Source organism: Medicago truncatula, chromosome 7 (assembly GCF_003473485.1).
Source record: "Medicago truncatula cultivar Jemalong A17 chromosome 7, MtrunA17r5.0-ANR, whole genome shotgun sequence".
Classification (NCBI taxonomy): Eukaryota; Viridiplantae; Streptophyta; class Magnoliopsida; order Fabales; family Fabaceae; genus Medicago; species Medicago truncatula.
Genome location: NC_053048.1, coordinates 46,198,531 through 46,210,020, shown reverse-complemented (window position 1 = coordinate 46,210,020; position 11,490 = coordinate 46,198,531). Strand labels below are relative to the sequence as shown.

The window sequence follows — 11,490 nt, the reverse complement described above, 5'->3', positions numbered from 1 at the left end:
TGTTGAAGTAGAGTAAGAGTTCAGAACATGCTTATGCTGCAGAAATTCTAAGGCTTCAGTCATTATTGTGAGAATTAAGGGGAAAACATCAAACTCCAAGAGTTCTTTGTGATGATTCAAGTACTCTCTCTCTCTCTCTCTCACACACACACACACACACAGTCCAGTTCTACACTGACGCTGTAAACATATGGAATTAAACATATTCTTTGTAAGGGAAAATGTTATCAACAAAAGCATAATTGTCTCATGTCAGCTCAAGATCATCGGACAAACATGCTAACAAAGACCTTGTGAAAATATACACGAGCATAGCATATTTTTAACAAACTAAAGATCCTAATCTCATAAGGATAAATAACATATGTAACCGTATAACAGCGGTACCACATATCACTCGCACTATCTAATCTCGAGCTATGACACTATTTATTTGGTAAATAAAGAAAATACAATAATGGTTGTGGGATACAAAATGTAAAAATTGAATGTTCTCAACGCCTTTGGAAATTAAACATCTTGATTGCTATGGCAAAGACCAAAGCAAAAACTATTGGAAATGCAATATTGACAAGAGCAACCACTCCTAGAAAATCATGCTTGAAACCAAAGTAATTTCTCAGAAAATCTTCCACTGTTTGTCTTCCATCACTGGTTTCAATGTTTTGTTTTACATCTCCATATTGTGAAGTCACCAATCCGTATAAACTCCATGCCACTGGATTTGCCCAACTGTACCACCTCCACCACACTGGAATACTCTGTTAGCCAAAGCCACCAAGGGAAAAAATGACCTATAAATTAGTTATATGCTACTATTGCTATGCTTAAAAATGCATTAAATTTAAAATAAAAAAATGTGAAAGAGAAAACTATTATTAACTAAAATGACACTAATTAATTACTATTTTCCCTCGAGCTTACAAAGTCAGACTCTTACTGCTAAAATGATGAAATTAAAATGCACAAAGAATTCGAGGAAGTCAAAAACTTACTGGTCTTGGGACTACGAATCCTGAGAAAAGATTCCATACTGAATAGAATGCAGATGAAACAATAATGGAAATGTGATTGTTTGGGGTCATAGCCACTGACATCATACCATAGAAGGTGAAGTAGAGGAAGGTGAAATACATGAAGAATAGGCACCACACAACTTTAACCAAAGTCCACTCAAAACCAATCATAACATACACTACAATGCCATAGACCACAGCTTGCACAAAAACATATGGGAGCTCTATTACAACCTGCAATGCAAAAGACGAAATATAAAAAGAAGAATTACTTACATGTAATGAAGTAAATAAAAGTAGTTGTTTTAAATCTTCCTAATAACCTTAGAAATTACTAAATGATTAAATTATTAACTATTTTTTGTTATTTTCTTTAAGATATTAAAGACATCTATGATGATGGTATCAGAACCTGTATTTTATAAATTGGTTTGGATTCTTGCCTGAGCTAAAGCATATGGAAAAGCTGAGTACATTCGGGCTGCTCTTTCTCTATAAAAGACCGTTCTTTCGACACCAACCACTGGCTGCACTGAATTACTATTCATGGCGCCAATTAGGATAACAGCAGCATACATGGATCCCATGGCATTAAAAAGATCTTGGTCTTTTTCACTGCAATGATGAAATGAAATTTTACAAACTTGAAGCCATAAAAAATTTCTAGTTTTACAATTTGATCTTACATTTTGGAGCCAAGGTTCCAAAACATGCTTCCAAGCAAAACAGCCACCGCAGTTGAATACAGAAATCTTATGGCATTATATTCAGGATTGCGCCAATAAGACCAATGTTGTTTCCATAAGCAGGCTATACATTGTGTAAAGAAGGATCTCGAGTACCGTGAAGGAAAATAGAGATCTTTTGAACAAGGTGCTGGAGCACTCAGTTCTTTGATAAGTGCTTTGTTTCTCCTGAAACAGTTGTAGTAGATTATTTTCTAGTTCTATAATTTGATTTGATTTCATACAAGTGAAAATACCTGTATAACTCTGAATTTTTGTACACCTCTGCATAATCAATCCGTAACTCCACTTCTTTGGATGAAGTTGTGACTTCCAACATCCATGTTGCTGGATTATAACCGTCTTTAATCTTGCTAACACCTTGTACTCCCTTCAAGACAAGTGTGTACACTATGAAACGTTAACAAGTAGATAATAATTTGAAACATAAAAATGAAATCAATATTCCATACTTTAATTACACACACGCATAGATACACTATACATACATACATATTTTCTACCTACCTCAAAGTAATTGATTAAATTGGAAGAATTATGTCCAAGTGGCCCCACATATATCTCTTGACCTCCTTGCTTAAGTAGCAAAAGCTGCATTTTATTATGAGAAAGATATTAGAGACTTGGTAAATTGCAATGGAATAGAACAACCAATTTTTATTTTTTTAATTTCTTGAGTTTTAAATTTTGTTTTTCACCTCATCAAAAGATTCAAATATATCAATGCTAGGCTGGTGGATGGTACAAACAACAGTTCTTCCGGTGTCAACTGTGTTCCTAACTGCTCTCATCACTATAGCTGCAGCCCTCGCATCTAGCCCAGAAGTTGGCTCATCCATGAATATTATTGAAGGATTAGCTACCAATTCAACTGCAACAGTTAGCCTTTTGCGCTGCTCTGTCGAGAGACCACTAACACCAGGCAGTCCTACTAATGCATATCGTAGCGGTTTCAGTTCCACAAGTTCCATGACTTCCTCAATAAACATCTGCAAGCATTAGTCAGTTTCAAACATTTTTATTCTCATGTTTTCTGATAATGTAATAATCCCAACCAATGAATTGTAATTGATTACTAAATAACGTAAGTACATGAATGCAATATGATGGAAACATATCAAGTGATTCTGATGCTAACCTTTCTGGTTTCAGCATTGATGTCAGGGGACAATCGGAGCCATGCTGAATAGAGTAAAGATTCATAGACAGTAACATGAGGAGAATGGATATCAGTTTGCTCGCAGTATCCAGAAATTCTTGCAAAGGTTTCTTGCTTCTTTGGATAGCCAGATATTGTGATGTTCCCACCAATATATCCACCAGTTTTTCTACCAGAAAGCACATCCATCAGAGTTGTTTTGCCAGCACCGGTCACACCCATCAGAGCCGTGAGAACACCTGGTCTGAAAGCTCCACTAAGACCCTTCAGAAGAACTAACTTATCCTCAATAACACCTCGGTTTCTCATTTCCTGTAATTTCAGTTCAAGTATTTGATAAACTTTACTTCAAAATAGTGCCACTGTCGATCAATTATAACCATCAAATCATTAGAAATGTTTGAATTAAACTAGAACTACATCTAAAGTCAAACACATGGCTGTGATGTGTTGAGAGTGTAAAACTTTTAACACTAACAGTGTATCAAGACTTAACTCTTTTTTTATTCGGTTTGTAGATTACCTGTGGCATGTCTACAGAATATGAAACTTCATCAAAGGTGATTGAATGTGGTTCAAATGGAAGAACCATTCCTCTTTTCCTTCTATGGTTTGTCTCTACACCAACTGTTTCTTGCCTATCGGATAAAGTACTTGGAGAGATGCTTCCACTTCTACTTTCGCCGTTTCGCACTGTGAAGTAGTTCCAATGTTATTCATAAGTTGTTATGTGAATTGAAATAAAAAATTACTCATCAATACATTACTAAATTTTCAGTAGTTATTTATGAGATGAAAGTACATCTATTTGAGTGTTGTGAAAAGCTATCTTCTCGTATAACAGTTTTATGCTTCCCAAGTGCTGCATGATCAATTTTGTAGTATATCAGTACATAAACTATAGTCTCATCGGTTTAATTATACATCTAAGGTGAAGATACTCACGATTCAAGAAAGTGAGAGCAAGGATATATCCAAAGTTGAAAAGTAATGTATATCCAATCAAAGCACCAACACATATCCAATACCAATATGTCTCAGTAAAGAAACTGCGAGATTTCAAAACTTCAACTCCTAGTGATCCGGTTGAGTTAGGAAGAACCTTTCACAAGAAAACATATCAAAATCATTTGACTATTTATATTTTTTGACGATTACAATCAAATTCGGTACTCCGGAGCTTACAACACTCACACACGCTGCACACCAACCACTTGCACTAGACCTCAGTGATACATCAAATTATTTAAATGATAAGGAAGTCATAGAAAATGAACATATAAAATAGTAAAAAAATCTTACATGTTTCCATTTATTTCCAAGGAACTCATTAATTACCACGGCATTTTGTCCATACATCAAAGGTGATATCCAAAATCCCCATATCCACCATTTTTTTGTACTACCTGTGAGCATAAAGCAAAGAAAAGAGAGAACTCTTAGCATAGAACATAATGAAACAAGCACTTTGATTGTTTATTTTTTTTGGATCCATATCGGTACCTTTTGTTAGGACAAAACCACTCATAGAAAAAAGGATGGCAAGTGCAAATGATCCAAGTGTTAGAGTCACTGTCATGTCCCTCCCAACTGCTGCAATGAATCTGAACAATGCAGTAGCCATCTGGTGTACTAGTACAAGGATAAGGTATTGTCTGAAAAATCTGCATTAGGAAATGTTGTAAACAATGAAGTTTTACTATTATTATTAGTAATTTCTAATTGGTCCATTAGTCATGCCCATTATGTTAGAACAGTCTATATAAAAACAAAAGTGGTCGTACATTATTTATCTTTGAAATATAACATTCAGTTTTCACATGATATCAGAGCTCCTGATCTTGAGGGGCCTTGCTTCCGCATAAACCCAGCCGCCATCTTTGCGGTTACTTTTGTTTTTCTGCCTTCATTGCCGATTCTTTTATTTTCCCTCCTTTATTGTTGCCTCTTTGAGATCTTAAAAACACTATTCACCGCTAACACCGTTCATCAGAAAACACCGTTCATCTGCGACTACTGTTTCCTGACTGTTCATTGTGCAATACTGTTTATCGCGTCGGTACTGACTACTGATCATCATCAATTTTTTTTTGATAGGTTGTGTTTGCTTTTCAATCCGAGCATATTTGAACCTATTTACTAAAGGGAGATATTTTCTTAGGGAATTGGATAAACCAACATGCATTTCTGTACATCTCTTTCTCCACTTCCACTTGGTTTTGTTGGATTGAATGCTTCAGATAAACCATATAAGCAATATTGGATACTAGATTCAAGAGCCACTAACCACATGACACTTCTCCACTTATTCACATTGTCTTATCAACAAGAAAACATCCACAACAATTGGTTCCCTTATAACTGTAGCAGGTAAAGGAAATGTCCAAATAAGCCCATCTATAATCCTACAAAACGTCTTTCATATTCTAAAACTGCCCACTAGCCTAATTTCCGCACAAAAACTCACAAAGAGCTATCATGTAATGTTGTTTTCTACAACAATGCCTATGTTTTCCAGGACAAGGATTCGGGGAGGACGGTTGGAAATGCTAGAGAATGGAATGGTCTTTATTATTTTCAAAACCAGAATTTCCTTAGCTCCAACAACAACTCTCTTTTCCAATAAGTAATAAAATTAGCACTTCTCCGTTTTATTTAATTCATACTGTGTGTGGGGTCCCTTTAATGTTTCAAATATATTGGATAGTCGATGGTTCGGAACAATGATTGATGTACTTAAGTTACTTGGGTCTACTTACTAAAACAAAAGTCTGAAGTTACCTCTGCGTTTCTACATTTCTTCTCAATTGTAAAAAATCATTTTGGAGTGAGTATTGAGAGAGTTAGGTTTGATAATACCAAAGATTACTTGAATCACAAGTTATTCTTTTTGTCAAAAGAGGGTATTATTATTCACGAGTCTTCCTGTACCACCCCCCTTAACAAAATGAGGTTACTCGGAGGAAAAATGGCCATTTGTGAGATCAAACTCGAGTAATGTCATTCCAAAGTAAGGTTCCCAAGAAATTTTGGGGGGAGACGGTTTTAACTGCATCTTATCTCATAAGTCGTTTACTTTCTAATGCCCTTGACTCCAAAACTCATGGAAGTTTTATCGTCATTATATCCTTATATGCCCACCTCTAATAATTTCACACATAAAATATTTGGGTGTACGTCGTTTGTCTATATCCAAAGTGATGGTAGAAGCAAACTTGATCCTAGAGCCTTAAAGTGTGTCTTTATAGGGTATTCCTCCACTCAAAAAGGTTACATATGTTATCATCCACCATCTCATAAGTATTTTGTCTGTTGAGATGTCACCTTCCATGAACAAGAAAGTTACTTTGTTCAAACTCATCTTCTGGGGGAGACTATAAGTAAGGAAATGAGTTTCTTCTACTTCCCGACCTTACTTTCAGGCCAAAATTGAGGCTGAAACTAGAGGTAACAATGTTGAGACCAAAGTTGATTATGAAAAAGATGGAAATGTTGAAGTTGATGTAAGATATGAAAAGAATTTGGTATATACTAGAAAAAAGTTCATTCCTGAATCTAATCATATCCAAGATACCATAATTAGTGGAGGATCGACTCTTTGTCCAGTGAGTCAATCACGGGGCAGCAAGCCGGTCACTCTGCGATCCGACATTACACGATGTAACTTCACTTGACCCTATAAATTCTAGTGATTCAATTTCTAAATTTTCTAGTGACTCATTGTTACATAAGGAACCAGAATCCAGCCTAATAAAGCATAAGAAACCAAAATCCAGCCTAATAAAGCATAAGAAACCAAAATCCAAAGAAAGACCACCACTACACTATAAAGATTTATATCTTCCAATTGCCCTAATGAAAGATATCAGAACCTGTACCAGCAAGACACTCTATCCTCTATCCAACTTCCTATGCTTTGAACAGTTATCAACCACCCATAAAGCCTTCCTCACAAGTCTAAACACTACCACAATACCTACCTCTTTATCTGAGGCATTGACCGACAGAAAATGGAAACAAGCCATGAACTTGGAAATGGAGGCACTCAATAAAAACCAATGGAAACTTTATAAGATCTCAAAGATAACTTACATGAAAACAATTTGACTTTTATTATGAAAATAGCTTATACATAAGTGCTTATGCTATAAGTGCTTAATTAAAATGTTTATCCAAACTTGGCACAATTCACAAGTACACTTAGGACTTATAAACACATATCACTCATACCTTCCAATATATGGATCAAAACCAATGACGTAATAGGTGAGGATTACCCAAACAGCCACTTCAACAAAAGTCAAGGGAATTTTAAGGATCCAAGCAGGAAGAGCATATGCCCATGGAGGGAAAAAGAGGTATCCCCTTTGCTTGTAGAAAACAGGAAGCCTTGAAACTACCATGGAAAGTTCAGCCACTCCAATAAACAGGATTACAATACAGCCATAGAACAATGCACCTACATATATATCTCCATGAGCCACTGAATCTCTGTGCATCTCAGTCCGGAGGAAGATGGTCATGGCAATCATTGCCATTATAGCAAGCTAAAACGAGAGGGAAGTCATCAGTAATATGGATTTGAATATTGTGTTCCATAATTGCTGTCGTGTTCTTCATTATTCACCACACGAAATATTAACTAAAAGCATTATAACAGATTTTGGAAATATTGACTAGTTCTTCATAACATATATGTAGAGAGTCAGCCTGACGATGTGCCTTTTAACTAAAGGCAAAATTGTGATGGCTTGCGTTTGGAACATGATGTTAAAATGAAAATGTCTAATTTCCAAACTTACTTGGCAAAGCTTGAAGATGTAGACAAATGAATTACGCTTCATAAGTAAATATTCTCTTGATGAGCAAGCTTTTAACAGTTCAATTTTTCCAACTCCATATTTCTTTGTTGTCAAAGCAGCTGGGTGGCTCTTAGACTTGTCAAATTCAGTACCAAGTTCATCACCAAGTCTTCTGCCGACATGAAATGTTTGAAATGCCTCAGAAAACTCTTCAGCCGTGATAAATCTATATGGTCGATCTTTGTGTTCCCAGTACTGCTCTTGATCTTTCCTTGATGTCACCTATAACATAATAATTTTCATAGCAAAACTTAAGTTTCTATCATATAATATTAATAAATGAAACTTTGTTTATATAAAAATGAGAGAAGACACAATGACACACACTTCTTGCAAAAAATCTGCCACTCCTTTCCTATTTGGACATTTAAAACCAATTGATTCGAAAAATTCAAGCACGTGTTCCCGGGGACCTTGGTAAATAATGTGACTATCAGAGAGTAGTATAATGTCGTCAAAAAGATTGTAAGTCTCTGGTGGAGGCTGCAGGAGTGAGATCACCACGGTTCCTTTGAGAATGTGAACATATTGCCTCATTGAATTCACAATTTGAAAAGTTGTTGAGCTATCCAAACCAGTAGATATTTCATCCATGAATAAAGCTTTAGTCGGTCCAACCAACATCTCTCCTACATTTATAGATTCATAACAATCAATTTATTGAGTTAATTAATCACAATTCATGTTAAGATTGAAATCAGATTAGTTTTACCTGTTGTAAGGCGTTTCTTTTGTCCGCCAGAGATAGCTCTTATCATTGCATTTCCCACAACAGTATCAGCACATATCTCTAGTCCCAAAACCTACAAATGTATAGCAAAGAAACAAGAGAGACTTCAAAACGTAATACTAAAATGTATTTATGGTGACATTAGATGTGAAAGTAAATATTACTTTACCCTTAGGACATAATCTGTTATCAAATTTTCCTTCTGGCCTTCAGTTGCTACAGCCTGTGAACATTATGAATCAAAATGACTGCCACTTTATTATCAGTAATGTAGTGATCCACTGAGTACAAAAGAAATTTGATATTACTTTCATGTACACATCAATATCTGGATCAGGCTTGATATTTGCATCTTTTTCTCTTCTGGACAATTCTGCTAGCAAGTCTGCACAATGTCAACAATATTACACGTGGTCAAAACTTTCTAATTTAGGGCTTGTTTGAACTGGCTTGTTTGAACTTATCTACTGGAATAATTACTCGTGAGACTGTTTGATAGAGTTTATGGAAACAACTTATGACATATCCATAAGTTGCTTTCAGCTTATTTCAATAAGCTCGCCAGGATAGCTTTTGAAAACATCTTATATGAAAACAGTTTGACTCTCTATCTTTTGTTATTGAAATAGCTTATACATGAGCACTTACATGATAAGTGTTTTTTTTTTCCTTCCATTAATAAACGTTTATGTTATAAGTGATTAATTAAGCTGGTTATCCAAACAAGGCCTTAATACTTAGCTTGTGTATTCAATAATGAATATAAGCATAAAGAAATCTTGTAGACTAACCATAACGAGGTCCAACTCCTTGGACTCTAGCTGAGAAGGCCAAGGTTTCTCTAACAGTCATTTCTCCAATGTGAAGATCATTTTGATCCACATAAGCAGCAGTTCTTTGGGGTACAAACTCACTCATCTCATGACCATTATAAGTCACCTTTCCTGAAACCTGATCATGAAGTCACACTATATTAGTAATCTAGCTATATATTTAAGATTGGAAACTTGTGATAGAATTGCAAACATAGATAAGAGGTGTGTTTATCTTCTTTTTAATTTTCTAACCTTCAATTTCTGATCAAGTTTTCCAGCTAAAGCCAACAGGAGCGTCGTTTTTCCAGAACTTGGAGGGCCCAAAAGCAATGTCATTCTGAAGAAAAAAGAGAGAAAATTGAATTAAATTATATTGGTTCAAAAGTCCCTAGAGAAATCAGTGAATAGAAATGTATTTCTAATGATACCTTGATGGCTTTATTATTCCACTAACATCCTTGAGAATATTTAGATGTTGTTTTCTACTTGGAAGTACATGAAGAGAGTTCAACATGCCCTTTAAAATTAAAATGTAAAAGAAATAAACCAAAATGTTTAGTTAGAATCCCCTTCAATATAAAAAATCACATAGCAAGTTAGTATTATTTTCAAATTTTAGTACTTTACCTCTACTATATTAACCATGAAGTTAGTGAAGGTAGGCAAAGATCTGCTTCCTACACGAGCTTCTGCATTGATATTCAAACGCTCAAATCGAACCTCTATCGTAGGAAGATCAATTCCAACTCTGATTTCATCCAATGAACAAGAAAAGAATGATAAGCATAGAAATCAGCACAACTCTTTTAAAATCACAAGAGAAACAATTTTTTTTTTGAATTCGAACCTATCCATTCGATCCTTAAGTTTGAGCAGAAACTTCTCATTGTCCTCTTCAGCAAGTCTAACAAGTCTTTCAAGTAAATCTTTTCTTTCTTGCAACCCAAGCTTCTCAACATCAACCTCGGTGGCTTCCCCTTGAAGTGAAGTAAGCAAACCTTTCCTCAAACGTTCAAAAGTAGGAAGCTTCTGAATTGCAGCCCATTTAAGAGATTCTTCATCATCTTCTTGGTGAAAAGAATTTGAAAAGATCTCAGCAGCATCACTGTTCCTCCAAATTGATGAATTGCCAATCCTGAAACTACCTCCACCCTCCATCCCACCTCAACAAATACAATTAGTCCGAGTTACTAACAACAAATTTGGAGAAAAGGATATTAAAAAAATCACTGGCTACTTGCTAACTTAATTTCATTATGGTGTTGCTTTGTGTAGTCTTTGGAGTTTGAATGAACGTGAAACAAAAATAAACAATGGTGATGTGTGTGTGTATGTATATATATTGAGAGAGAGAGAGAGTAACATGGATGCATTGGATTTTCAATGCCGTAAAAGTTGGAGGGACATATAGCTCATGTTCATATGTTCAAATTCCATATAATCTTAGACAAGGTGGCCATCATAAACATGCCGGCTAGATATACATTGCACATATTACTATTATTTTCCTTTTGACATCCTTTAAGGTAAAGCAGCCTCAAATAAATAATGAACCATCGTAATGATATAATACTATAATAATATAATACTATCAGTTTATTGATAAACTACCTCCGCACTAGTCAAAATCCAATTGGTCGTAATAACTAACAACAAATTTGGAGAAAATGGTATTAAAAATCTTTAGCTATTTGCTAAAGTTGCTTCAGTTTATTTCTGTTGGTGTTGTTTTCTGCAGTCAAAATGACCCTTTTCTATTTTTCCATGTTGGAGTGACATAGCTAATGTTAATATGTTTATGTTCCATACAGTTTGAGGAAAGGTTGGCACGGACATGCCAACTCTACATATTTGTATTAACTTTTTAACTTCCAACAACCTCAAATAAATAATGAATCATCATAGTACTGTAACACTATAATAGTAGTAACATAGCACTGACATCATTGATTTTGTCTTGGAAATTTAAAATGTACTAAACATAATCAATTAAGTTGACTTTCTTAGATGCTGCTTGTGTTAATCCAGTGTTCTTTTTTTTAATTTTTTTTATTTGGTACAAAGACCAATACAATAGTCTATTTATTTTAAAGAAAATGCTAACAAGTGTCCCAGAGGCACCGGTTAAGGAATCAAATATAGTAGTATATGCATTGAAAAGT

General features: G+C 35.0%; 1 protein-coding gene across 2 annotated transcripts; it reads right to left on the bottom strand.

Moving 5' to 3' along the window:
* Positions 1–427: 427 nt before the first annotated feature.
* LOC120575719 (pleiotropic drug resistance protein 1) lies at positions 428–10,797 on the bottom strand. 2 transcript variants are annotated; one of them, XM_024769774.2, is made up of 24 exons: positions 10,176–10,796; positions 9,956–10,076; positions 9,757–9,845; positions 9,581–9,665; positions 9,305–9,464; positions 8,822–8,898; positions 8,683–8,736; positions 8,496–8,586; positions 8,111–8,412; positions 7,724–8,005; positions 7,152–7,468; positions 4,425–4,585; positions 4,224–4,327; positions 3,867–4,023; positions 3,724–3,783; positions 3,445–3,614; positions 2,901–3,233; positions 2,461–2,751; positions 2,270–2,353; positions 1,999–2,132; positions 1,703–1,930; positions 1,460–1,631; positions 996–1,250; positions 428–761 (listed from the first exon to the last, which is right to left on the bottom strand). In XM_024769774.2, the coding sequence occupies exons 1-24, from the start codon at positions 10,484–10,486 to the stop codon at positions 495–497; spliced, it is 4,305 nt and encodes a 1,434-aa protein (XP_024625542.1). In that variant the 5' UTR covers positions 10,487–10,796; the 3' UTR covers positions 428–494. The 2 variants fall into 2 exon arrangements, with proteins under 2 accessions (XP_024625542.1, XP_024625544.1); XM_024769776.2 differs by lacking the exons at positions 428–761; positions 996–1,250 and having other exon boundaries at positions 1,396–1,631; positions 10,176–10,797.
* Between the last annotated feature and the right edge of the window lie 693 nt (positions 10,798–11,490).

Bases quoted from the DNA above. Each gene is read 5' to 3' on its own strand.
- LOC120575719 (XM_024769774.2), bottom strand. From the start codon at position 10,486: ATGGAGGGTGGAGGTAGTTTCAGGATTGGCAATTCATCAATTTGGAGG. The intron at 3,234-3,444 runs GTAATCTACAAA...CTGAAATTACAG, and splicing joins ATTCTGTAGACATGCCACAG to GAAATGAGAAACCGAGGTGT. The intron at 2,752-2,900 runs GTTAGCATCAGA...TAATGCTTGCAG, and splicing joins TCAATGCTGAAACCAGAAAG to ATGTTTATTGAGGAAGTCAT.